General features: G+C 36.9%; 1 protein-coding gene across 4 annotated transcripts in view; it reads left to right on the plus strand.

Moving 5' to 3' along the window:
- Positions 1 to 11,754, plus strand: part of LOC136858571 (phosphatidylinositol 3,4,5-trisphosphate 3-phosphatase and dual-specificity protein phosphatase PTEN) — a 516,439-nt gene extending 504,685 nt beyond the window's left edge. The window contains exon 11 of one of the 4 annotated variants that reach the window (XM_067138224.2): positions 11,608 to 11,754. In XM_067138224.2, coding sequence (XP_066994325.2) covers positions 11,608 to 11,699 — 92 coding nt within the window. In that variant the 3' untranslated portion in view covers positions 11,700 to 11,754. Of the gene's footprint in view, positions 1 to 3,640; positions 4,283 to 11,607 lie in introns of those variants that run through there. The other 3 variants (XM_067138225.2, XM_067138226.2, XM_067138227.2) reach the window with 3 other exon arrangements.
- Positions 11,755 to 15,873: the final 4,119 nt, after the last annotated feature.

The following is a 15,873-nucleotide window of genomic DNA, read 5'->3' on the forward strand; positions in this document are numbered from 1 at the left end:
ACAGCATTACGAACGGATGCTTTATTACCACTGGTTGACTATACTCTACATATGGATTTGACATTTAGGTTTGATGAATACCTAACATCCTGTAACTTAACTTTGGTAACCGTCTTCTCGTATATATTTATCACACTGACACTAACTAGAGTAGCACTTTAACAAAAAGAATGAATAAATTCTTACTTGTATATTTGACTTAAAGAAAACTTATCTTTGCTTTGCATTTCCCCTTTGTCGTCTCATGTCCGGGTGGATGGACATGTGGGCACAGCTCCTCGCATTTCCCTTAGGTGTTTGGGAACATTTGGGATCGTCTCATCTGGTTACTGGTCTTCATGGGCCGGCAACGTCATCCTGCGCTGCTCTCATCTGGGCAGTCTCGCCTTCATTTTCTTAGAGCATCATGGTAGTAGCTCGAGCAAATGGAACAGAATAAGACATCAATTTAGGCAATGTCGTCATCTTATGGCTGTATTTTTCTACTATTTGCCTGTGATAAATAAAGATTGCTCTTGGAAGAGTTGATCTCAGAAATATTCTAACAGTTTGGAATATGCAAAGGTGATTATTCCACTCAAATTATGGAGATTGTGCGTTTTTCTATGTTGCCTTTTCTCTGTCTTCTTGCCGATGTTACAGTTCTTTAGCCGCTCCGAATTGGTGGTATCGGCTAATACGTCGTCTTAGGTGTGTGTCGTGACGTATCACTTTGGAATCTTTTTATATTTTAAAAGCGATTTAATTTTGCGGTGCGAAATAATTTGTAGCACTAATATTGCAGAGAATAGCTGTGAACGAAGACTTCTCTCTGCCTTAGGAATAGAATTCCGGTGTAATGATATTTTCTTCCTCTTGCGATCGACTGTGACATTCTTTTTCTCGGCCAAATTGAATGAATGTTAAAAATTTCTTCTAATAATAACTCTTAACAATCTTCATACGTCATTCTTTTATCACCGCCTTCTATGTTTCTTTTTCGCCTAGTGCTCGACGAAAACATTACTACTTCAGCTTGTAGTAGTGTCTGATGTTTTAATATCGTCGTTCTGATAATTGAGACTCCATTCTTGTTCCGGTTGGATCTTGTTGAGAACAGTGAAATGGCACACTATATAATAAAACTTTCACCGAAGGAACAATAATTACATACGTATTACAGTTAAATAGAAGTACGGCATGATTATACAATTACAAATCCTTTTGTATTTGACTACACCCTAACAAAGTAACAGACACTAAATAGACACTAGACTCAGACACATTGAATGAGTGAGACTGCCAGACTGCTGAATTGGTACGACAAGCGGGTGAATCACCTCAGTATCCATGACCATGGCAAAAATGTACCCCTGCTACCCATCCTCACAGCACTTGCTCCATGCTGCAGTGGAAGTCTCCACTTCTTGCTGTGGCGCTGTACGAATCGGTAAGTCGCGATGAACAACATTTCTGCTAAGTATTTTTCTCAATAATTAAAAAAATTAAAGGGAAGAATTAACTGATAAGACAACAAGGTTTGTACAAATTGCTTTTCTTTTTTTAAATAATTCCTATAATTCCTAGTTTCAGGTGGCTAAAATGGAATAATCACTGCCAATGAATGTAAGTAATGGAAGGGAACAAACAAGTGACAATTCATGTCATATACAGAAAGATAGGAACATCCAATAGGATAAACACAATGATAGGTCAGTGTGGAAAGGGAGAGCAACATATCTATTGAAATAGCCCTTCAATGAATATGTCTGTCAAGATGGGCTTTCAAGTGAGTGTGAATGCCTGCTTTCCTAATGAAGGTGGGAAGTGTAATGACCTAATCGAGGGCTGATAACAAATAGATGTTGAAGAACTAGATTGATGAGGAGAGAGAACATCTACTGTATGTGAAGACAGAATGTGAAGATTGTCCTTGTCCTTTTAGGTTTTCATGTTTGTCCTTGTCTCCTGTATCTGTGGGTACCTATTTTTTTTCTTAAAATGTATAATATAAATGGAAATCTTTAGATTGACAACAGTACAAAATTTCAGTATTAGCAATATTGTTTCTGTTTCTGTTTGATAGTTTCTCTGATTTACTGCTTTCCCTGCCAGGTTTTGAAACCTGCTCTACCAGAATGGTAGATATGTTACTTTGTTGTATCCAAAGAGGTTGAAAGATTTTCTGTTGTCTTTAATTCTTGCAAATGCATTTCAACCTCAGTTTGTGCGACATGCAATCGAGCGAACCTTGACACATGAATAGACATGCGAGTATGATACTAAATTTTTGGAGCATCATTTTCTTTAACATTGCTTTCATCACTCTTAAACTGAGTATTTCGAAGTGGTTTCTTGTTTATTGACTCTTACTAGCACCTTATATCACTTTAAGAGTGTAGTCTGTACATGTCCATCCAACAGACTCGGTATGCCGTGGTGGTTTTCAGAGTAAGAGTTGGCACATGTTGAAGATAGAGAAACTCTGGTTTGGTAGTTCATTACTGTACCTATAGACATCATATTACAGCGATGATTATAAAAACAGAAGAGTCAGAATGCTGATAGTGGCAACCATTTAATTAACACTGATACAGAATAGATAATTACATATTTCAGTTTTCCTGACCTTCAGTGTAGTCGCCAACATTGTGTAATACGTTTTACGGCTAGTGTGGAAGACATAAAATGCTGTTGACAGTGTCTATTCAGTTGATTGCTCGAACATAGTGTGTAGTACTATCTGTGGGATCAACTTGAAGCCACGGGCTTAATCACGGGAGAAAAAGAAGATGGTATAGCACCTCCAAGTTTCATCAGTTGAACAACTAACATCAGTTTGTGCAACAGGCACTTGAGCGAGCCTTGACCCACAAATAGACATGCGAGTATGACACTAAATTTGTGGAACACAATCTGGGACCAGCTTTGGGGAGCAAGAGCTGGCACATATTCTATTGAATCTACCTGTCATTTTTAATGACTTTGTTCAAACCCATGTTGTCGTACAGTATTGTTACCCACTTCGCTTATGTTGATCTGAGCCCCTTTGATTTTGAAATTATTTAATTTAGACTTATTCTAGACATTATTCAGGCAGTATTTGAGTAATTCACTGAACAGACACTGTAAATGACATTTTGAGACTTCTGCATTGTTTGCAACAAGTATTACATACTGTTGATATGTTCATTGAGGGGAAGTAACTCTTTAAAATGTGCATCATTTCTGTATCTATAGTAATTTGTTGCCATCATTAAAATTCCAATCTTAATAATAATAAACATAATAATTTTATTGCATAGGACATTAGTTCTTCTGTCTCGTAATTTTTAAAAAATCTTGGTCCTATATTTAGTGCTGAAATTAAAACGCTACAATATTAAAGGAATTAATACTCTTTGTTGTTTTCCCCTTGGATTTGGCACATTTATTTCCATTCCTCCATGAATATCTTGGGAAAATATATAAGAATTTTTGAAGAAATTTCTGCTAGCTGAATTTGATCACTACTGGTGTTTCACATTCAGTTACTTTTAAGCTCTGATAATCTCTGGTTTAATTTAGGTTTCCTATCATAATACTAGGTTGATAGAATTTTTAAAAAGGAATAATGTTCTTACTGAGTTGTATGACCCATGTTTTTTTTTTGGCTGCGCAGTGGACTCGGCGGAGCGACAAGTGGGCAGATATCGTCTTCTGTCCGAACCAGACTACAGGCATTCGAGCCAACTGTTTGACTCGTGATGGGGGGTTTGAAAGTTCTTGAGTATTCATAAATAAGCAGTTTTACATTGTCTTGCTAGTTATTGTGTGTTCAAAATAACCAATTATAATGTAATATATGTATCAACAAAATGTTCCACATGTTGTTTTACAAAACATTTTTATATTTTCTTGGTTCATAAGATTTCATACAGTAGTAACAATGGCATCTATGCTAATCTTCTGTTAGTAAATATTTTAGCCCCAAAATTTCTTCTGTGACTGGGAAAACAACCTATTGTTTTGTAATGTTGGAAAGATGTAAACAACATACTCTAGTTTTATAATAGCTGGCACTTTGACTCCTAAACAATAAATATGTTTTTAAGGGCTTCAAGTCCTAATTTGCTTATTCAGACAAACTTCAGTTAGTTTGCTTTGAATTATAACCGCAGAGTGAAACAAATTACTAAGAGGTGAATAATATCAGAGATAGTTTGTTTAGAAACCATAATTTTCAGCATAGCCTTGTTAGAGATAAAATAATGACTTGGGTTTTTCAGTCGATCAACCAGTCATACAGTTATAAGTTAATGTGGGCGGGTGAGCAAATTTAACATTGTAAAAGCAGTAGTTAGATAGAAATAAAACAAAAGTGAAGATAATTTTTTAATAGCCGAGAAGAAAGGGCAAGGGAAGATACAAAAGATTATGAGCGATAAGATAAATAACACAAAAAGGTGTTAGTTGTCAGAATTTAAAATAAATAATTATATTTGAGGATAAATGCTACAGTCTTAGTTGGTGTACTTTTATTTCCATCTAAAAAGTTTTTTTACATTGGTCAACTTCATCACCCACACAAATAAATTTGAAACTTGTCACCTGTTAGCATACTGAAAAGCCAGACTGTTATTCTTTTATATCGAAGGATAAGTGGTTGTCGAAATATTTTCTTGAATTTTGTGTCATTGGTTTTCAAATTCTCTTCCATCAGTCTTTCTTCATTGGCCACATTAATTTGTTTAGTCAGGAAATAAGATGATGATGATGATGATGATGATGATGATGATGATGATGATGATAGTGATGATCAGTATCATTGGCATCACTCAGTTGTGAAATGTTGACTGATATAATTTAATAAAAATGATCACTTTACCCAGAATCACCATCTTGCAAAGCTTTACACATTTATTGATTGATTTACTATGTTAGTAATGAAGTTGACTCTCTTTCAGTCACAGAAATGATGATTTAACTTGAAAGCAGTTGACTTGTGGAGTACTATATATGTAAAAACCAGTAGGGCCAGCATGCCTGCCTCTTACCTGGAAGTCCTACGATTGATTCCCAACTCTTGTGAGGATTTTAATCCTAGATTAAGTACCAGAATGGGGTTTACTCAGCATGGAGAAACTATTTGATATGAGAGATAACAGACCCTGTGAGGAATGTCAAGCAAAATTACTGAGACTATCATTATTGTGGCTACTCTAATGTATTCTTTGGAACAGCTAGGCAGCAGTCATCTTGGCAGGCCAAGGCTTTTAATGAGCTATAAGTGCCACTAGATTAGATTTTTTTTTTTTTTAATACTGCAGCAGTAATAATAAGGGTACATTTTATCTGTATGCACATAGTTCTAATGAATTACTATGTAGGAAACATTTTCTGTAGGTTGTCTTTCAGTTACTTTGTCAGTTCATATGCTGGTTTCAATCAGTAAATTAGAATCTGTATGAATAAAATTTGAGTTTTGGTAGTTTGGTTAATAAAAGGTGAGTAATTATCTCTTGCTGCAGGCAGAAGGTTCAAACTGGTAGCGTCTCCTAAAAGCTTCATCTGCCCTTTGAATAACAGACTAATTCCTGTATGAAATATACATAGGCCTACAGACCACAGCTGCTTTCCTCGCAATCCTAGCTACAAATACTTGTGCACTAATACCATACCCACTTGGGTTATTGGACTTCAAAAACATCTCAGTAGGAACTTTGTGTACAATATCCCAAGCCCTAATGAAGCAACGTAAGATCACTGATTTCTGAACACAGTTCACATCTTGACCACTAATATGTGATCAAATGCTGTGGATCTAAAGATTTTCTTTTAATGGTTATTGCATTAAATTTGAAATATATAGTGTTAATACCTTTGCTCCCATAGAGGAGTATGGTTATTTAAGCACATCGTCTTCTGTAGCTCATAGAGGAGTAAAGTCGTTTAGCACTCGTTCAGTGTAGCACGCTCTGATATGCTTGTGTTTTTGGAGACCAGAAGAGTTCCACCTAGAAGTTTCTTTTTTTTCCAGTAGATGACTCGAGTGTCCTCTTTTCTCAACCCTGTGCAATTCTCCCTTTGTGTTCTTTTACTACTCATTGTTTACAAGCCAATTTTGGCACTTCTTAAACTGATTCAGACTGCAAATGACAGTGGTTGTGCAGCAGACAAAGCTTCAAATGAGTAAATTTTGTAGTAATAAGAGTGATTCCAGAAGATAAAATGGGTGATGCAGTATTTTGCACAATAATGATAGGTGATGATCTGGTAGCTTCAGATAGTGAAAGTGAGTGTGATTACATGCACAGTTAAAGCACTGAAAGGGTGAATAGTAATCTGGACAGGAACAACGACCAAGTTTCCTTTTTGTCGTTCATCGGCTTTAATATTTGATGTACATACAGGCGTAAATTTAAAAAAGTGAGGAAAACGATGTTGTGTCTTTTATAAACATTTTTTTTCACTAATGCTTTCTTTAATATGCACTAATGTAGAACTCAGCAGTCAAGTAGGCAGCTTTTTAAAAATGGCTGAGCCAGAGCAGTGGTAAGCTGATCAGGCAACTGGTAGCGAAGGTGTTAACTGCCTCTTTTTACATGAGTCGTTTCATTTATATCTGATAATTATTTTGTAGCTGTCCTTGCTTTCAAATATACTGTAAGATAATGACTAACATCAGACATTTGCTTAATGAATAAGTGAAGATAAAGCATTGACACAAAATAAGGTTCTGTATTATTCCATGTTGTTTGGATTAAGTTGAGAAGTTGCACCTCAAGTCCTTCCAGTCACAAAAGTTACATTTATTTCAATCTGTTCATAAACTTCCTTGAAAGCCAAATATTAGCAGCTTAGCTTAGACACTAAAGAACCATTTTGCACACTGTCTGTTGACTAGCAGCATGTACTACTGTTCATCTTCCAGGACTTCTTCCAATATTCACGATTTGAGTAACTTTCTGGGCCTTTAGATTTTGTTGACCTTTTCTCCTGAACAGCTGCTGTTTTGTTCATAGATTATGAAACATGGCGTAGTTTGTACTACAGTTGACTAAACTGTTAACTTGGGCATCCATACCAGAAGTGCTACTCTTCATGTTAAGCATATTAGCCCTACTCTTCACATTGAGCTACTCCTGAAATATCCTTGCAAAGCCAGGTGATTCTAATACACCCATTAGTTTTATACTGTAGACGGCTATGATTATCCTGTATCTTCATCAAAGCCTGGAACTAATGATCAAATAAAAATATTACCTTTCTTACAACATCCTTCTTCAGTTTGGGTGCAAAATTATCTTAATGAAGGGGGAACTTACATTCCTAGATTATTGCCTGGACCACATATCCTCATAACATTACAGATTTTGTTAAAATATTGTTGCAGTGTAATAGGCTGTCGGAAAATCAAAAGGTAAATTCTTTGCAAGGATTTTCTCTAGTTTGAAAGTTTTTTTTGAATGAAATAAAATAAATACTGTATTAGATCATGAAATGCCCTGAGGTAGTAAAATTAATTTTAAATATCTGGATAAAGTAATTGTAATTGAAGTTAATAATTTCAGATTTTACTTGATAGAAACTTGTTGAAAATTGTTTGTAAGATTGAATGGCAAATCAGAGTTTAAAAAAATGAAATGTCTTTCTGATACGTCTGTGGTGTTTGGATGTTCTCATGCACTGTTCTTTTCTTGCTCTTTGAATGATTAACTATCAGTGTGAGCATGCCATTTCACTGGGGTCTTTAAATATCTACCTTTGATGATAGGTTGAATTTAGGTGTGACGGCACATATTGTAAGCAAATGCTCTGTCATGGAGATACCTCATCTCCTTCTGAGTTTGCAGTGCAATATCTTCCATTAATGTGGGCTAAGTTTCCTTTAAAAATTAATATTGAACAGTTTACCTGGATTGGAATACATTGGGTAAAATGATGATCTCATCAATTCTACACTATGACACTATAAGCCCTAATGGACCTTGGTCTACCAAGTGACTCCAACTCAGCAAAAAGGCCTGCAGATTATGAGGTGACATGGCCGATGCGACAAATCCTCTTGGCCATCTATACCGTCCCTTAGATACAAAAGGTTGTTAAAAATAACTATCTAATTTTGTGAGGATATTACCCAAGTTCCTGCCACTATTGCAAGTTAACAATTGTACAGTTTGCTTTACGTCACACTGGCACAGATAGGTCTTATGGTGATGATGGGATAGGGAAAGCTAGGAGTAGGAAGGAAGCGGCCGTGGCCTTAATTAAGGTATAGCCCCAGCATTTGCCTGGTGTGAAAATGGGAAACCACGGAAAACCATCTTCAGGGCTGCCGACAGTGGGGTTCGAACTGACTATCTCCCGAATGCAAGTTGACAGCTACATGACCCAAAAATGCAGTTACTCGCTTGGTTATTGCAAGTCAAATACGCTTCATCATTGGCAAATACCTTTGAAGGAAAATGAGATTATGTTTGTTCTTATGAAGAAACCATTCACTGAATTCTTGTGTACAAGAAAATTAGTCATTTCTGAGGTATTGGACACATTGGTAATGCTATGAACAGAGAAAATACATTGTAAGACGCACCCACGTGAGGTGCTAATTCTCGTGTGCTGCTTCATGGATTATATGATCTCTTCCTATGCCTTCAGAACACACTAATATTGTCTTTAGTCTGTACTTTGAATGTGAGAAATTAAGGAGCCTGTAGAGCTGTTGCTGCCAACATCCAGCATACCAGATAATACCGTAGAGGTTGAGACAGATGTGTTTTATGACTTGCACCTGTAACATACTCCCACTAATCTACAAGAAAATGCTACCTTGCCTCTATATTCTATGCTCCGGATTGCTGTTTCCACCTGCCATCGCCTGCTGCCTTTACACATCTGAACACTCAAGTCTTCATCTCAGCTGTTTGCCACGTGATTCTGACGTCAATTTGACGTTACCTTCTGGAACAAACTTGATTCTTGATATGTTCTCGTCTTTTCTCACCCAGTCTGTATAAAAGAATAATCCGCTCAATCTGGAATTCAGTCTGCTTTTGACTCTGGTGTGGTGAAGGAACATACGTTCGTTGCGTGTTTTACATGCTCTTGTTTATCTTCAGACCACCTGGAGTTTACCAACGAGATCTTGGGTGAGCAAAGTGGCATTTTAAGTTGTTTATTTTGGGACTTCGTTTCCACAACCCTTTAGGTTATATTTTGGAGCATTACTTTGGCCATGTTTATCAATCTCTCCAGCCATTTGCTAGTGCGGGTTATTCATTTTCTAAATCTTTTTTATATCTGAACTTTGCCAGTACTAGTATGCAAGGAACTATAAGGTCATTTATCTACGGCTATTAACTTTATCATCTATGAACTAGTCTTCATGTTTTCTACAAACAATTCTAATAAAGTGTTGCTCTGGACAATTCTTCCTGTAATGCACCTGGTTCCTGTCTTGTTTCTCTCCCCGTCAGAGTTCTGAGTCTTGTTAATTTCATATCTGTGTATCATTGCATTTGTCTGTGTTTCTGGGTTATATCCCCTTTTTTCAATGTAAATGTGGCTTGAATTCCTCATTGCAAACGCTTGTTGTTGTTGTTGTTGTTGTTGTTGTTACTCCATTTGATAACGTTGTTGATCTTTTCTTACTGTTAATCTTTTCTCAATTGGTTGTTAATTCATGTCCTCTTCGTTCTTTTGCATAATGTTGTTACTTCAAGCTTTAAAATATACGCCCTAACATAAATGTTGTACTTGAGACTATTCTTTACTTATTTATTATCCTGGACCTATTACAGAGACCTCTGAAATCCCCAGTTGCTTCCCTAATTCATGGTGTGTATTATTATTTTATTACATAACCTTCTTCTTCTTCTTCTTCTTCTTCTTCTTCTTTTTGCGTTACGGCCTCTGTAGGACCACGGGCAGCTCCTTCATGGATTGCATTTTCTTCTTCTCCTCCTCCCAGAACCTCTTCATCCTTTCTCTTCTTCTCTCCCGCTCTTCTTCCGAGATATTCAGTATCCTCTTCTCTTGTCTACTCCACTGGTAACTCTCAATCCTTTTCCTGTATCCATCCCTATCATTGATCTCTGGCATATTAGTCGGTATATACTTGCTTCTCCAATTTTCCTTTTCTTCCACCTTGATCCCCAATTCCGACCAATCTTTCCGGAGTTCAACTACCCACTTGGTTCCTGTCTTTCCTCGTGTCCTCGCTGTTGTTTCCCATACTCTTTTCGTCATTCTATCCATATTCATCCTGATTACATGTCCCGCAAACCTTGCTCTTTTCAGTCTGATTTCTTCTGAGATTGTCCTCATGTTCCGGTATAGTTCTTCCCTGGGTCTCCTCATCCATCTCTCACCTCCTCTCTTAGGGCCTAGTATTTTCCTCAATATTTTTCTCTCCTCTTTCTCTAGTTGTTCTGCACCATTTCTTCCTAGTGCTATTGTCTCAGCAGCATATAATACAGCATTTCTCACCGTTGCCTTGTAATGTCTAATCTTTGCGTCTGTAGATATATTCTTTTTATTGTATATATCTCTGGTCATACAGAAGGCTGATCGCATCTTCTTTATCCTCTCTGTTATTCCTTCATTGCTCCTATTCCTTCCTGTTATAAATTCTCCTAGGTACTTGAATTTGTCCACCTTTTGCACGGTGCCTTCCGGTGTTGTCCAATCCTCAGTGGTATTCAATGTCTTTGCCTTGTTGTAGGCGATCCTCAGTCCTACCCTTCCGGCTATATTGCTTAAGTTGTTGAGTTGTGTCTTTGCATCTTCTTCTGTCTCACTTACTATAGCTATGTCGTCCGCAAAGGCTAGACAATCTACTTGGGCCCTATTGTCCTTTTTGTCCCCAACATGCGTCTTTGGTATTCCCATTGTCTCATTCATTGTTCTCCACTGTCTGATGACATACCAAATCTGTTTAAGCCAGAGATCTTGTATGGTAAAGTCCAACTATAGATCACAAAGTGTTTTTTATAAACATGTGGTTAATTAAGAAGAACCGCAATGTACGATGGGTTTCACAGCCAATCGCAACTCATGAGCTTTGATATTCTTTTGGGATATAAGGTAGTGTTCACATGTTAAGAATGTTGACTACTCTATGGATGAAATGACAAGCTGGTGGAGCTTATATTTCTATAACAGCACGAGGCTAGTTGGAGGAGCCAGTATTGTCTTGCTCCTCGTCCTCCCCCTCCCCCCCCCCCCTCTCTCTCTCTCTCTCTCTCTCTGATGTTCCTAGGACCTGCATAATGTTACCCAGTGCATTCATTCTTCTGTAATCTGATGGTGAGCAGTGGTCGCCAAACTCTGTTTTTCCTTCCTATTGAAACAGTTTTGATGTTTCATTATCTCCACAGCTTCCAGTAGAATACAAGCATGATACTGGCGGGTGGTAGAATATCAAAACTGGTAATTAGAATATACTTACTTTTTGAAAAACTTTCATGTGTAAACAGCTGAACTCAGGATTGTAAAATCTCAGTATATCTTCATGCTATAATATTCAATACTTTACCCTTGTGCTTTTGTATGTGTTCTGAATTTCTAAGCATCTTTTTTACATTTTATAGTCAACATTGGACCACTAGTCAATTATACAAAGGATATTTTTTGCTTTCTTTTCAGCACAATATTTCTTCATTCTGAAAGATGCTGCCTTCTTTTCTTCAATTGAAAATCGCCCTTCCCTTAGACTTATTATTAATTTTGGTTTGTAGCCTGGTGTGTGTGTCTTGAGGGAAAATAAAATAAGTCTTGTGGACCAAAGACACAACAACCACCACCTTTGTGGTTAACTACCATAGTTGTTATTTGGAGCATGCTTCAGTTAAGGCTCATTACCTTTGAAAGTCAATATGGAAAGCTGAGGAATAATGATGATAATAATAATCATTATCATCATATGGCCTCAGCTACCAGGTGCAGGCATTTTAATTTGATGCCATCTGGCCGTCTGCTCGTCAATTTCAATATTCCATTTTATTCTAGACCTACCAGATGGTAGAGTAAACCGAATCTCTTGGGCGTCTATGGTCGAATTTTAATGAATTTTGTCATGTAAGCACCAAATGTTCTACCAGATATCTTTTACATGTTGGCATCGTACAACATGGAGTTTCAAATGACCTTTTATCCACTCTTTGAAAATCCAACTACCCCTGTCGGATTTGAACCCGCTGTCTTGGGATCTGGAGGCCGGCACTCTACCACTGATCCACAGAGGTATAAGCTGAGGAAATATATATATTCTCATAGACTTTCTTTTTAGCAAGTACAGGAGATGCAAGAGGTTGAAATTAAACTCCAATCAAATATTAAATATAGACTATGTTGAAGGTCAAGTTACTAGCCATCTTGGTTTGAGGTTGTATTTTTAAGATGCACAAGAAGAAATTGATAACATTTTAAGTTCAAATTTCTTCTTCTACAGCTTTTTCCACTGGTGGGGTCGCAGGTGCAAACAGTGTTCCGCATGTAGACTTGGCTAGGTTTTACGGCCGAGTCCCTTTAGTGATACCATAAAGTAAAAAAATGAATTAATATTATTTTAGTTAAAATGTGCAAGTGCTTGAGCAGGGAATTAACTGGAGTTAATTGAAAGTTGGTGTGTTGAATGGTTCATTTTAATCATTAATCTTATAATTATTAATACCAGCTGTAGATATGATGCATACTGTTTGTTCGTTTTTATGTGATATTGTTAGCACTTGGTCATTGACACTGGATTGTCTCTGTTAGGTGTAATATATATTTTTAAAGCACAGTTTTGAGGAACTTGGTATCCATGAACTTTATTTTGTGCATTTTTAAATTTTTACATGTTGATGATCCTCTTAATACCTTTTTATCATTAAACCAAAGAGAAGTGCTGATTGAAATTGTGGATTTTTGCAGTGATGAGCTGTTTCTGGTCCACGGGAAAGTTAGTATCAGATTAATAGCATTGTTGTGCTGTACTGTTTATTCATATTTTTATGTATACACTGACTGGAGAGGCTGTCTTGAGACAGAGATTAGCTTCTTCACACCTCTTTTTTGGCCTTAGTACGGCATGGCTGAGTAGAAGGCTTCTAGGTAATCCATGCTTATTCTCGGCCAGCGCAAGCGGCAAACCTGGGACGTTCCCTAAAATACTAAGCACATAGGAAAATCACTGCAGGAAGAGGAGTATGAAACCTGGTGCAAATTAAGCTAAAAAGGCAAAAGTGTATGTCTGCCATGATTCACAGACAGAATGAGCTCACCAACACTGAGTGGAAAGATTCCCTAAAAATAACAGCAAGCATAGCCCCTGTGCGAGCCATCCCAGGTAGATCCAAAAATGGCACCCACTGCAGATGTGTTGAGATCGAAACTCTGATTCACATCTTAGGATTGTATCCCTTTGTCGAATGTTTACAGAATGGTAGGCATTATGCGATTCGATCTTCAGTCCATAGTCAATACACTGCGTCAGAAAGGTTACAGCATATATAAATAAATAAATAAATAAATAAACCTGACGACAAGAAGGTGGTGATCATAGAATAAATTGTGATAATTTGCTTATAGTCAGTTTCAATATGGATCAATCATGAGAATTGTCACTTGCAAGAAGGGATTTATACTTGATGCTACCATCCAATTTGACACACACTGGGGACAACCTGATGAAGCTGATGTGGAAATCAAAATAATACACACCCCTACTGTTCCATGCTACCTGAAGAAGCACTGCTTTACTGAAATAGAAATTATTGGACTTATGCTGAGTGAGAGTTGTACCATTCCCAAGAAATTGGTCAGCACAGTGAAATGATTCCACATTACAAATGAAGCAACTATTTGCTGGGGAATACACACACTATATGGATCCATACCCATCTTAAAACACCACCTCTATGCTCCTTTCGCATAGTTTTCTGGATGACATTCACCTTACCGATTTTACCTCCAGTGCTGCTTGAAGATTTCTCTGTATCCATTACAACTTTTCTCTCTCTCTCTCTCTCTCTCTCTCTCTCTCTCTCTCTCTCTCGGGAAGAATGAAGTGATGATGTGATGAAAATGTCAGATTTGAAGCAGGGGGTAAGACTGAATGTCATTTCAAAGTTATTTCCAGTTATTCCTTCTTTTGTAGTCAGTTCATGATTGACTTCTATGCATTAATCTGTCTGTCAGTGGTTTGCCAAAACTTAGCAAGATTCATCTGCTGTCTGTGTGAGTATGATTTGTGACTCTTTTGGCTAATTATTGGCAGTGCACCTAGCAAAACAAAAGATTGGTGATGTCTCATTATGGACACTTCCGAAAGATGCTTACATATATATACTTTTTTTAACTTTGCTTTACATTGCACTGACACATATATCTCTTATGGCGACGATGGGATAGGAAAGGCCTAGGAGTGGGAAGGAAGTGTCCATGGCCTTAATTAAGGTACAGTCCCAGCATTTGTTTGGTGTGAAAATGGGAAACCACGGGAAACCATTTTCAGGGCTGTCGACATTGGGGTTCGAACCCACTGTCTCCTGGATGCAAGCTCACGGCTGTGTGGCCCTAACCGCATGCCCAACTCGCCCGGTGTTGTTACAGAATAACATTAACTCTTAATGGAAGTAGGTTTTGGAGAAATTTTGAATGTGATCATTCATAGGAGCAATTGAATGATTAAATATGAGCATCTGCTGTAGATCATTGATACATATTTAAAAGAACGTATATTTTCAAGCTGTATTTGTATTGGAATTGCCTTAAAATGCCTAACTATGCTGGTGCAGCTTTTACTCCCGCTATATTTCAGTTTAAACTAGAAGATTAAAACCCTTCATGTTGTCTTCTATTTTGAAATATATACCCTCTGTACTCAGAAACATGCTATCTGTTTGTCATTCTGACTGGAGTACCTTCTAAATGATGGTTTATGGCATTAGGTCTGTGGACATGTATTTCAGAGAAATAATATTTGTTTCTGAGTGGTAATACATCTCTCCTTTTTGGTTACTATAAGTAGTATCATTTCTAAAATAATTATATATAGTTATTTATGCTGTGATCCATCTCAACCTCCTATGTATTTCTTCCTGTTTTTAATACTTATGGCACACAACACAGTTGCAGTGCAGAATATTCACCAACTATTAAATATGTAAGGAAAATTTTAAAAGTATGTATGAAATGAGATAAAGGCATTTACAAGCATAATCCTCCTAAAGAAATTTATTTTAATGCTTTTTTTTTGTTTTGTTGTTGCTGTTTGACATGTGGTATATTGGCTGTAGGTAGTGATCAAACTAAACGTTATTATGTTGCTTTTGTTGATAGTGTACCAATAATGATTTGAGCAAGTAAAATTTTCTTTAAGTCGGGACATTTTGGTGAAGCTTTACTCAAGTTTGCCACTGTAACTTTATTTACAGTAGCAATGAAATTGACTGTTGTACAACTGCTTGTTTATGAATTGATGAGAGTTTTGACTTCAGTGGATCTGTTGCAAGTTTTATTATAGAAATAGTAGCTGGTAAGCAAGCTGTATTTTGCTTTGTTTTCTAACCATCAATCAGACTGCTGCAAACTTTTTTTTTGTTTTTGCTCTTTAGAGACACTTATTTATCATTTGCATTAGGGGCATTCTAGTTTGTATTTTTTGATTCATGTTGAGAGAATTGAACATGCATTTCAGCTCACAGCTGGAAGAACCTACACCACCTCTGCCTCAACAGATGTTGTTGGATTCCTCATCAAGAAGGACTTGCCTAAAGTACTCAGTGTTTATTGATGGTTTTAGAAAAGAAAGTAAGATGACATGTAGTACAGTTTGGTGCTATTCCTCCATTCTGCAGTAAGACAAACTTATATCTATTCTGCATCTTTTGACGAAGAACTGATGGTTGCAGAATTATAGGTATAAAA

The sequence above is a fragment of the Anabrus simplex genome, chromosome 1 (assembly GCF_040414725.1).
Source record: "Anabrus simplex isolate iqAnaSimp1 chromosome 1, ASM4041472v1, whole genome shotgun sequence".
Lineage (NCBI taxonomy): Eukaryota > Metazoa > Arthropoda > Insecta > Orthoptera > Tettigoniidae > Anabrus > Anabrus simplex.